This window comes from Octopus bimaculoides, chromosome 1 (assembly GCF_046866305.1).
Source record: "Octopus bimaculoides isolate indiv1 chromosome 1, ASM4686630v1, whole genome shotgun sequence".
Classification (NCBI taxonomy): domain Eukaryota; kingdom Metazoa; phylum Mollusca; class Cephalopoda; order Octopoda; family Octopodidae; genus Octopus; species Octopus bimaculoides.
The window spans coordinates 161756775-161769727 of NC_142928.1; the positions used below are offsets into that span (position 1 = coordinate 161756775).

The window sequence follows — 12953 nt, forward strand, 5'->3', positions numbered from 1 at the left end:
TCAATTTGTTTGACTAATGGAGGTGCCCCTGCTCTGAGAAAAATTATGCCTGCTATATCATACAAATCCAGGAAGCAAATGAGATTTTTAAAGGAAACGAAATCAACGTGAAACATGAAATCTTACCTATTTTTACACAACCTTCATCAGTCATAAGAAGATTAGAAACTTTAAGGTCTCTGCAATAAAGAAAAATTATAAACATGAAGAATGATATCGGTTTTTTGTTTTGTTGTAAATAAACATTAACTATTTTGCAGTTGTATTTGGTAAAAGATCAGATCTGAAATTACAGTGTGGGGAAACTGAAACAACTGTATCACGACTGCTATGCAGTCATGATCACCATTTATCTACAATGTGTAGTGGAACATATGTCCTCAATATGACTTTAAACAGAATCCCTCTTAGCGACTATTGTTCTCAGGTCTATTCTAACCCTGAGTAGTAGCACTTGTCTGGGACACAGCTATGAGTTAATTAGCACGCCATGGAGGAAATTCCAAGCACAGACTCTCACTGTCTTGTGAGTGCCTTGGGAAAGGAAACGGCTTTGAGGAATGTGGAACCATCTCTTAGCCACTGTTGTTCCCAGGTCTTCTATGACCCAGAGTAGTAGCACCTGTCAGGGTTAGCTACGGATTAATTTGCATGTTATGGAAGAAAAGTCCAATCCCAAACCCTCACTCTCTTGTGAGTGCCTCTGGAAAGAAAACGACTAGTGGAGTCAACCTCGTCAGCAAATCAATGAGTGGTGTCCTTTAGGTCACCCGGTGCTTTCTTTGACACCCTTCTAGCAACTCCAGGGCAGTTGTGATGCTCCAGCTTTGTAAGACAATTCACTGAATAGAAGGGCCACTATAATATAAATCTTACAACTTGCTGGTCGCTGCAACCATCTTTCTCCACTGTGATCAGACCTTCAAGTCTATTATATTTACAAAAGTAAATATAACAGTTTCAGTGTATTATAAATGGCTCTTATAACTCCACTGCATACAATTGTATGATTAACTATATTCTAGTTTTTTTAAACACTCTTAAATTGTATACATACCGATGGATAATACAGTTTTCATGCAAATACTGAAGTCCTTTAAAAACTTGAAGCATTATAGATTTCACCTGCAATTACAGTGAAAAACAATTTCTCTATATTGTGCAAATAAAAATCAAATTAGCAAGTCAATTCTTAATATAATTTATATTTACATAATGAAACTGTGGAAGCTTCAATAAAGGATGAAATAAATCATTTTAATGGTGAATCTTAAAGAGAATAACAGTATGTAATTTCATCATCACCATCATTCACCATGATATTCACTTTTCCCTGCTTGCATGGATCAGAAAGAATTTGCTCGAGGTGCTTGTGTGTGTGTGTGAGTGTGTGCATATATCATATATATATATATATATATATATATATATATATCATATATAAATACATGTATAGATAGATAGATAGATAGATATACATACAATAGGCATCTTTCAGTTTCTATCTACCACATCCACACACAAAGCTTTGGTCAACTGAAGGCTATAGCAGAAGATACTTGCCTAAGGTGCTCTGTTAGGGTGTATTATAAGAGGCAACAGGAAGGGCTTCTGCTTGCAAAACTTTGCAGTAGAAAACCCATCAAACCCATACCAACACACAAAGTAGATGTAAAGTGATGATGATGATGTAAATATGCAATAATTATGTTACTGACAGACAACAAATATATTCATTTATTCTCTAGTTTGATTTTAGTCATTAGGCTTTGGCCATGCTGGAACAATCATATTTATGCTTGGTTCAATACCAGCAATTATCTTAGACTGATACTTATTTTATTGGCCACTATTTGTTTAATCAGTAAGTTACTGGGCATAAAGAAAGGAACACAACAAACAAAACCAACTTTTAGGCCTGTGTTAACATAAACATGGACATAAGCACACAGACATATATTTATGTGTGCGCGTGCGCGTGTACAGATATATGTAAGAATGTATGTATATGTATGTGCATGTGTCTTATGCATAAAGGATTTTTTTAAAAAATGCATACCTGTGCTTCTGAAAAAGGAGCCTGCATATTATCAAGCAGAGAGGCAAGATCTTGTTCACAATATTCCATCACTAGAAATATACTGAAATGGACAAAGATATACTAGAGTATAATATGAAATTTTCACATATCATCATCATCATTGTTTTAACATTCACATTTCCAAGCTTCATTGGCTGGACAGAGTTTATAGAAGCAGATTTTCAATGACTGGATCCCCTTCTTGGGGATCCAAGCAAGGTAATTTTTCTCCATGGTCAGACATGTTCTCTCAGAATATTTGAAATGAATGACGCTGCTTGTGTGACAGTGACTTTCATTTACAACTATCACAGAATATCAAGTCAAAGAGACACAAACATACACACGCACGCATACATATATATATTTATATGTAGTTAAGTCTGTCTGGTTACAGAGTAGCCAATGGTTTTGCATCCACAAGGAGCTTAACCTCATGTATGGCTCGTCACACTCTAAAGCTGAAGACAAATGTAATTCTTCATCTCTGGGAGGTAGGAATCCGTTACAGTCAGTTGGTCAGTAAATCACCAAAGAATAAACGCTCCATGTCGGTGAGGATGGGTTATTTCCCTTAGACCAGTTCATCTGGGTCAAAAAAGTGGGGGGGACAGAGAAATTTTCCCTTGGGTTACTTTTAGTTTGTAAGGACCTTTCCGGGTCTTTTCGGAGAATGGAGAATCCCATGCTTGCAGCAGATAGTATTTGCAATGGATGCAAGGACTATAAATTTCCTAGCGAGTGTTCAGTGATCAAGGTTTCATGGAGTCTTTGAGAATCCTTGCTCACTCGGCTATACAAAGCTCACAGCGTCTGCTCCCATTAATGTACTACTCTGCACTGCTTCCTGAGCCACTCTTTCCCCTCTACATACTAGTATTTCTCATCATCTGCACCCCCTACACTTGTTCACTATATTAACCTCTACCCTCACCTGTTTGCTCTCATCTCACACTCATATGAAAGCATCCACTCTCCATCCCCTCCCATAATCCACCATCTATGCTCCCCTTCTTGTTCCTTCAGAGTTTACTTTAGCTCCCCATCGCTACCTGCCTTTTATTTCTCCTTTATAACAAAACACTTGTGCCTGTCATTCTATCATACTTAGGCTTGTCAACAATTTTGAAGGATAAGGTGGGAATGCCACCCACCTTCACCTTGTTCTCCCAAATACTAGTAGTGGGAGTTCTTCTTTTTCTCTGTCCTTTTTTGTTTTACAAGTTACATGGCAATCTCACAAGTACTGTTGGCATAAAAAAAACACCCAGTACATACTGTAAAGTGATTGGCATTTGGAAGGGCACCCAGCTGTAGGCATTATGCCAAAGAGTTCATTAAAGCTCAACATAGCCCTGCAGCTCACTGGTCCCCTGTCAAACCATCCTACTCATACCAGCAAGGAAAAATGAGGTTAAACAGAATTGTGAATAACAGCAAGTCATTCTTTTCATTATATATATATATATATATATATATATATATATATATATATATAATCGTCCAACCCATGCTAGCATGGAAAGCGGACGTTAAACGATGATGATGATGATATATACCAACAGATGCTCAACTAAAGTTAACCTAGAACTTTACAACAACAACGTATTAGTGGCAGTCATTGTAAACTGTATTTATATAGAGAAAGTGCTTAAGAGAAATAAGCATTAAAAAAAAAACAGAAAAATCTACCTGTCAAGACTTTTACCAACAACCACTTCTTGTAGTTCAACTATGTTTTCATGGCGTAGATTTAGAAGTATGTTAATTTCTCGAAGACCACTGATAGGGATTCCTGGTAGAATACAAATTTTAAAAAAATAATTTAGTAAAGAGAAAGAGTTAGAATAAAGAGTTGGAGCAAATGAATGAAAACATCAGGAAATTATGTTATATTGTTTTAATCACTGTTTTAATGACCACAGAGGCCCATCTATATGACCATGTCTAGGAGCCAGCACTCTTCTGAGACTTGTATGTCTTAGCCACGAGACCATCTTCTGCTATTTGATTCATAACAGGGGCCCTTGAAAGATACTAAAACCCCAGGCCACAGAAAACCTGGGAGTTGTAGTGACGAGGAAACTCCTTTTCTCTCTAACTCCTGAACTTTCAAATAAGAATTGCATCATTGAATGTGATTTAATGCCATGCTCTGGACCACACAGATATGTATTATACTATAATTAAAACTGACTCTTGACTCTTCAACTAACCAGATTCCAACTATCTCTCTACGTTTCATTTGATCTTCTTAATTTATTAGTTTATTTATCACAGTTACTGGATGTGTAGATATGGAGTTTACTTCATAACAACATGGTTTTGAATTGTATCTCACTGGGTGACATTCTGAGCAAGACTCCTCTTGTGTAACCTAGAGCTAACCAATACCATGTAAGGGGAATTGGTACCTGGAAATTGTATGGAAGCCTGATGTGAACACACACACACACACACATATATATATACGCATGTTTGTCAGTGAGTATGCTTGTAGGTAATGTGCATAAATATTGATATAAATATGAAATGCATATTGGTATGCATTTGAAGATCAGTAAAAAAATCTATTTGGGAAACAGGTAGGGGCTATTTCTAGGAAAGGCCTCTAGCCATAAAATGCTGTCTCGAAATCTATCTCCATCAAACCCATGCTAGCCTGGAAAAAGGGTGTAAAACAAATGTAAAAAACCAAAAAAAAACCAAAAGAAAAAACATAACACAAACAAGTACTACTGCAATTTGTACAGTTCAATATGTCGTGCACCATCATTTGTGTTCTGGATTATCTAATAAATACATTGAAAACCATAAAAGAAATGTTCACTTGTCTTCACGTTTTAATGCATAGCAATTCAGAATTTGAGTAATGATGAAGCTACTTGAGTTTAGTCCCTTGTCAGTCCCAATCGAACTGAAACATGGTTAAAATGTTCCAGGTGCATTGTCCTTTTCTTTTTTATAACAGGGGCAGCATAGTCAAATCTAAGAGATTTGCCAATAGCTCTTTTCTTTTTCTAAGACAGCAGGGTGTGATTTGAAAGCAAATTTGGCTACTATTTCTAGTAGGATGAGTAACGAAGCAGGGCCTCTCTTACTGGCAGATTTATGATAAAAACTCTTGGTGTAGAAAAACTGTTCTGAGACGATATACCCAGTTCTAAACTTTTTAAACTCACCTAATTATTTTTAGTCCTGAGAAAAATAAGTGTAGAATAAGTAGAGAAAATTATGAAATTTATAAATTGCAAATGTTAGAAAGATATTTTTAATTCTCTAATGATCCAAACAAAGTGATGGGTATAGAAATATATACACATTCTTATAGAAGTGATTACTACCCTTTATTTAAGGACTACAGTAAGGACAGGAGTGACTATATATATTGTAAGAAGTTTGCTTCCGAATCTCATGATTCTGAGACCAACAGAGAATATTGACTATATACAAATGATAGTCATGAGTTGAAAAATAAAATTTGCAGATGGATACAAGTCTTTGTTGTTGTTTCCAAATGTTAACATTTTTATTAAAGTAACAAAATATAAGACATAAAAAAATTGTAAATTCTTCAAATTAAATTTTCTTAGAATACAGAAGTTAAGAACCTACCATCACGTTCTCTTTCCATCCGCATCTTTTTCAATGCAACAATTGCATCAGACCTTATGTCTCTTGCACGATCTGAAATATCCATGGAATATCATATTAACATTCTATAAAGAAAACGAAAGAAAACACACATACACACAATCTATGAATTTCTTTCAGAGTTCAAATCTCCCATGAATAAAACAACCTCATCCAACTTTAGTTAGCTCGAGAGTGTAGTGCTGGAAAGAAGGTTGCATTCACTCGTCGTTTAACGTCCGCTTTCCATGCTAGCATGGGTTGGACGATTTGACTGAGGACTGGCAAGCCAGCAGGCTGCACCAGGCCTCAATCTGATCTAACGCCAACCACCCCAAGAGTGTAGTGGGTGTTTTTACGTGCCATCGGCACGAGGGCCAGTCACACAGTACTGGCAACGGCCACGCTCAAAAAGGTGTTTTTTACGTGCCACCTGCACAGGAGCCAGTCCAGCGGCACTGGCAACAACCTCGCTCGAATGATTTTACTCTATACTAATTTATTGTATTCTTATTTCTAATATATTTTAATCCAATGTATTTTTGTGCTGAGTCTCATAATGATGCAATTTCTCTGAGAAAGTCAGAACAAATCAAATCATGTACAACATTTTTCCTATGTTTAGAAAGTATACAATACAGTAACTTCTTTGTTTATGTTTAGAAGCTTAATGTAGAAGCTTTGAGAAATATGTAATTAACTATTTTTATTAACCTCTTTGTACTTAATTTGTTTATAAGCCATAAAAAGTGAAAACATGAAACTTACAAACAATGCCATATGTCCCTTCTCCAACTCGATTCAGCTTTTCAAAATCTGTAACACTTCGACATCTACCAAGCTGTATAAAAAAAAATATAATAAAAATTAAATAATAATAAAAGATGTTTCTATGATATTTTTTTTTAAATGTCAAAATCTATGTTCTTTTATTTCTATATGTTTGAGATGAGGAATTATGTACATTATTTACAATGGACGGAGAGGTGTCCTCATCTTGTTTGTTGTTATCACATTTCGGCTGATGTACTCTCCAGCCTTCATCAGGTGTTCTGGTGGAATTTTGAACCCAACCCTTTATTTGACTAATGGGATACACTGTTCTCATTCCTAAGGTATGTTGCGGATGTTATTTTTCTGTTGATATTATTTTTCAAGTCTCTGCCTGAGATTGAACTTAGAATCTTATCCACTACACTATATGCCCATGGGCAATTACAGAGTGACTTTTAGGGCTTATAAACCTAGTATTTTATCTTTTCTTGATACTGGTTCCAATATTACATTTATATCTGCACTAGGTTTGCTTAGGAGGTTATTGTGTCCTAGTATATGTGCAGCCTCTTTTAATTTCTTACTGTGGGAATAAGTTAAAATAATTGACAGAGAACACCAATGGAAAATACAAAAATTAATGCCTATGGGCATATAGTGTAGTGAATAAGAGCATGGAATACTAACTCTCGGGTTCTAAGTTCGATCCCAGGCAGGGACTTGAAAAATAACATCAGCAACATACCTTAGGAATGAGAACAATGTACCCCATTAGTCAAATAAAGGGTTGGGTTCAAAATTCCACCAGAACACCTAATGAAGGTTGGAGAGTACATCAGCCAAAAAATGTGATAACAACAAACAAGATGAGGACACCTATCTGTCCATTGTAAATAATATACGTCCTCTTTACATTCTTCTTATTACAATCATTTTAATTTAACAGTAAAAAAAAAAAAAATTATAACATCAACTTTTTAATGAATTCAATCAAGCAAAATGTTTTTAAAGTTAACTTATTAGCAAAAGGTACCAGAAAAGGAATTTTCATCCTGCAGTTATGGCTACAAGCCAGTCACAGAAACAAGTAAAAGATAAAAATGCAAAAGAAAAAAAACTGTAGGAGCCACTTACAGTAAATTTTAAGTTCAGCCATTTATAGGGGAGGATGAATATTGAAAGTTAGCTACATAATTACATTAATTTAATAATTTAAAAAAATAAACGGGGAAAAGAGAATAACAAGGGATTGTTATGTGTAAAAAAATTATTAAAATAGAGAGAGAAATGTTGCAGTTCATCAATGACAGTTCAACAATACAGAGAATTGATATCAGTTAGACATGTTCTTGAAGTTAAGAAGTTAGCTTTGCAAAAATGTAGTTCCCACTACATGGGTTGGTTCCATCATGTGGCACCTTGAAAGGAAAATAATTAGATCAAATAGAATATTACCCTTGCTTTTTCTGGAATTTCTATCAAGTCTCCAGTCAGGAATGAATAAAAAAAATCATTCCTCTCAGGTCTTTTATCATTCATTTTTATTCACTGATTGCAGCTAGATTATGGCACCTGAGAGAAATAAATAGATTAGAGCTATATTTCAGAGACAGTCAAGTCCTCTAAAAATTTTACTTTTACATCATTTGACATTACATAGAATGCATTCAAAATTTACAAAGTGGAGTTAATTTACAAAGAAGCCTGATGATTCAGGGAGGCCCTTCATCGTGGGCTGCTGTAATTACTGTTTATTGATACAGACTATCTCTAGTTCTCTTGGATTTTAATATCTTACTTTCACATTTCAAATTTAATCAGAGAGTCACTAATGTAAAAACAGTCACAAAGATAAGAGAACTTTTTTCATTTATAGAATAATTTCATTTTTGAATGCTAATTTAGTACAGAGAAATTAGTTTTTAAAGAATTCTTGTGTAAGGAGGCAAAATGTATAATTTCAATCCAAAATTTGATTCATTTTGTTTCAAAGAGAAACTGGTTTCATTTATTCATATTATTTATTGCATAACTTCCAGGAATTTTTCAGTCCCACAGTTGACTAAGTATATCAATATAATGACAATAAACTGATGTAAGAGAATTATGAGGAAGAAAACTCAAATCTTGTGGAACACAGAATTTCATAGTTTTGATCATATTCTAAATCCAAAGGAGAGGACTAATGTAACTTGGAAATTAATCAACTTTAGATGTAACAGAACTGACAGATGTGCTATTCATTCAAATCAAATTAGTTACTGATATCACGGTATTGACCAGACTATCGAATGTTGCTAATATCGCCCGTCGCAATGCGTTTTGCATTGTTTCAGCTTTCGAATAACGCCACCCCGCTGGCTAGGCGAACAGGCCAACACTCACCCTAACCGGAAAGCTATTCCGTCACAGGGTTACTCATTTACAGCCGAGTGAACTGAAGCAACGTGAAATTAAGCGTTTTGCTCAAGAACACAAAGCACCGCCCAGTCCGGGAATCGAACCCATGATGATCTAGCGATCATGAGTGCAATACCCTAATCAGTTACTGATATAATACCTCATAATAAGAAAATAACAATCGTTAATATGTTGTCAACATAGCTGAAGATATCAGGGTAGTAAAAATGTGAAGCAGACGATAGGGAGAGTAACTAGATAAGTGTTTCTTAAACGGTGTGCAGCATGGGTATCTAGTTGCACATTTTTAACAAATATAAAGGCATTAGAAAACCCATACTAATGGTTGAACATCTTGAAAAAAGAAGCGATTCACAAGTATGATTGGCAATCTTTGCAGAAATATGTACCTATAACCAAAGATCACCGTTTGACTAATAAAACAAGGAAGACAATAACTTTGCCTTTACTTCTTCGAGGTCGGAAAAAAAAAATCAAGTGAATTCTAGAGCTGAATTTTCCCGAGTAACTTTATTGCAATGAGAATACAATGATTATTGATGACAACACATAAAGACAACAGTTTTGTGGGTAGAAAGCGAGAAACAATTCCGACAGGAAATTAAAATCTGGATGAGGGGATCTATCAGTGACAATTTTATGATGTAAATATTAGGAAATGAGCTTCGAATGTATGTATATTTTGTCCATAACCTTACAGATAATTCATAGATATGCTTAAACCAACTGAATTATCACAGTGCACTATGTTAAGAACGCCACAAATACACAAACCTTCGGAAGAAAACGAAGTTTCTTTCCAGTTACACATTTTCACTTCTTATATTGTGCAGAAGTCATTTGGAATTATCCCCCTTCGCAAGTGATAGCTTTAAAAATCCCCTGTGAATATATTTACCTGCTTTTTTCCTGTATGACTGGCCAAAGGCAACTAATAAATTTTTAGAGTTTAAATTTGCTCCCAACCTATATAGAATTTTTTTTTTTAATGCTGCTGTCAGCTCCTTATATGGTTCGCTCGAATATATCCATTACTGGTGGCTCAGGAAGTTTAAGCATTTGAAAATAAATTATTGAAAATTATACCAAATTTACAAATTATTTCTGAACAAGTAAAGAGTAACTAAATTTCTGAGTGAATAATTAGTAAATGGTTTTGCTCAAAATGTTATGTAAGAAAAGGTAACAAACTAGTATAGGTTTAGTATATGAAATTAGAATAAGGTTAGAATAAGTTTTAGTAACAATTATTTATATAATGTAAATATAAGACTCCAGCATATTCCATAAGGTGAATAATTTTAATTTATAAGAGTGGTAGAAGCTATTATGTTATTATTTAGCTCAAGTCAACCATAACTGAGCAAACTATAACATCCTATCCTTCTCCCAAATGGCTGTGGTTAGGGTATTGAGCTCACAATCATGAGGTAGCAAGTTTGATTCCCAGACCGGGCTATGTGCTGTGTTCTTGAGCAAGACACTTTATTTTACATTGCTCCAGTTCACTCTGCTGTAGAAATGAGTTGCGATTTCATCGGTGCCAAGCTGTATTGGTGTTTGCCTTTCTCTTGGATAACATTGGTGGCATGGATCAGGGAGGCTGGTATGCATGGACCACTGCTGGCCTTCCTTAAACAACCTTACCTGGACTTGTGTCTTGGAGGATAACTTTCTAGGTACAGTGCCATGGTCATTCATGACCAGAGGAAATTTTTACCCTTTACCCTAAAAGATCAATGCTTTGAGATGCAGTTTTTCTATGAATTGTTTGTAGCAAATCATGATTTATGACATTGTCATGAGACTCAGCATCTATATCTTCTCTGGGACAGAATATAAAAAGTTGTAAAGAACAAAATCTGAACAGTTTCATGTAAAGGATAATCAGATTATGGACAATAAAGAGACAACAGTACCAATAATGAGTTACTATTCACATAGGCTGACAACACTTCTGTACCCAACAAAAACAATGATGTTGAAGTTCATCATTTTAACATCCACTTTCCCATGTTTGCATCAGTCAGATTTCTATGACTGGATGCCCTTCCTGTTGCCAACACTTGCCTATTTCTAAACAAGATAATAGTTCCTCACTGCTAGACATGTTTTCACAGAATATTGGAAATGAATGGTACTGCTTGTATGACAGTGACATTCATTTACAACTATAATACAATGTCAAGGAAAGGGGATACAAACATACATATACATAAATACACACACACACACACATAATACAAGTTCCATTCAATTTCTTTCCACCAAATCCACTCACATGGCTTTGGTCAGCCTGGGGCTCAGGTTTATACTAGAAGACTCTTATGCAAGGTGCCATGCAGTAGGACTGAACCCAAAACCATATAGTTGAGAAGCAAACTTGTTAACCACACAGCCATGCCTGCACTTATACTATGTAATCAAGTTTACATATAATCAAATTTTCATGTATTGTATGAGAAATGTTTATAACAATTTTTTTTCTTCTTAATATCCTGATAACATAAAGACCAAAAGTTGCCGTTTGACCCAAAGTCACTTCTGATTGGGTAGGGTACAATTATGATCAAAGCATTGCAGCTGTGACCATCGCATCCTTTTTCTTTATGCAATACATTATCCACTGTGCTCTTCCTTTTGTTAAAGATGGTAGAGTGTAATCTGAGTAAGATTTAGCTGCTCTTTGTGGCAGATTGAGTAAGCACATAGAAGCTTTTCTTCTTGATTCATTAAAGATGCATAGTCTGTGGTGTTGTTATGTCTAAGATAAGGACAATTCTGATTATAAAAATATTGATGATATTTAGTTATGAAAATAAAATAGAGATAATAAGGGAAAGTAAAAAGAGATAAAAAATATTTGTTAAAGCTAAAGCAATGATAATATATTCGCTTCAAATTTTGACACAAGGCCAGCAATTTTGGGGTGGGGGCAAGCCAGTTACATTGATCCTAGTGCTCAATAGATACTTATTTTATTGAGCCTGAAAGGATGAACAGCAAAGTGAAAAATTGGTGGAATTTGAACTTGGAAAGTAAAAACGAACAAAATACCACTAAGCATTTTGTCTGCCATGGTAACGATTCTGCTAGTTTGCTGTCTTAAAAAAGCAATGATGATATATCAGGAACTGAATATATGAGTTAATCAGTATGGGGTATAATAAGAGGCTAGGGCTTAAAGATGAAATGCAAGAAATTTAGAACAAATATTTGGGACCAACCTACATCTTGTATTTATCAGAATCATACTACTAATCTATTGGTGACTCTCCGACAGGTTTACAGTCGAGCCTGTGGCAGTGGAGACCTCCAGTATTCTTGGCTCCAGGACTATATCCCAGCTCACAGCTATTGGGGTGGAAACAGCTGTCTGCAAATGCAAGGCCCATGAGTCAGAGTGGCTGTTCCAGCACAACTCCCTTGCCATCCTCCAAGGCAATGCCTTTTACATTTTGTTAGCTGGGACCATGAGAAATGTTTCTTAATAAAGATATGTAAAAAATTGCAAGATAAAAAAAGCTTCCTTTCTCTACAAAACCTAAACTACACCACAAAATAAAGAACCCAGTTCAATGTTTCCTCTTGACATAAGTTTTTTTTTCATTTTGCTAATAGCTTTTCTTCTCAGTAACAGCTTTGATCCATTAAAACAAATCCAGGTTGAATTCTATCACATACCACTATCCTTCACAATGTTCATTATGCTTTTTGTTCAGTTATCTCTAGTTCTTGGTCCATAAGCTGTATTTACTAGTAATTAACTTTCTCTAATATGTCAGTTTTACAGTTGTATCTTTAACAGGAAACAATAAGAAATCACCTACCCACACAATCTAATTAGTTCAAACAAGTAATACATGTCACCAGTCTATGCACCAATCTGTTACTTGTTTCAGACATTAGACTGCAGCCACGCTGGTGCACTGACTCAAAGAATTTTTGGTCCAATGAATTGAACCAAGTACATTTTTTAAAAACCTGTAACTTATTCTATCAACCTCTTTCACCGAACTGCTAAGTTATGGGGACAAACACAGAC

General features: G+C 35.1%; 1 protein-coding gene across 7 annotated transcripts in view; it reads right to left on the reverse strand.

The window, feature by feature from the left end:
* LOC106884424 (cyclin-dependent kinase 10) overlaps positions 1-9746 on the reverse strand; it is a 37398-nt gene extending 27652 nt beyond the window's left edge. For 5 of the 7 annotated variants that reach the window (XR_008265332.2, XR_016244041.1, XR_008265336.2 and 2 more), the window contains exons 1-8: positions 9683-9746; positions 7943-8059; positions 6482-6554; positions 5696-5767; positions 3773-3875; positions 2060-2141; positions 1058-1125; positions 127-179 (exon numbers count right to left, since the gene is read on the reverse strand). Coding sequence is in view for 3 of the 7 variants with exons in the window: in XM_014935803.3 (XP_014791289.1) it covers positions 127-179; positions 1058-1125; positions 2060-2141; positions 3773-3875; positions 5696-5767; positions 6482-6554; positions 7943-8026 (535 nt within the window). In the remaining 4 variants the exon portion in view is untranslated. Of the gene's footprint in view, positions 1-126; positions 180-1057; positions 1126-2059; positions 2142-3772; positions 3876-5695; positions 5768-6481; positions 6555-7942; positions 8060-9227; positions 9301-9682 lie in introns of those variants that run through there. The other 2 variants (XR_016244040.1, XM_089361767.1) reach the window with 2 other exon arrangements.
* Positions 9747-12953: the final 3207 nt, after the last annotated feature.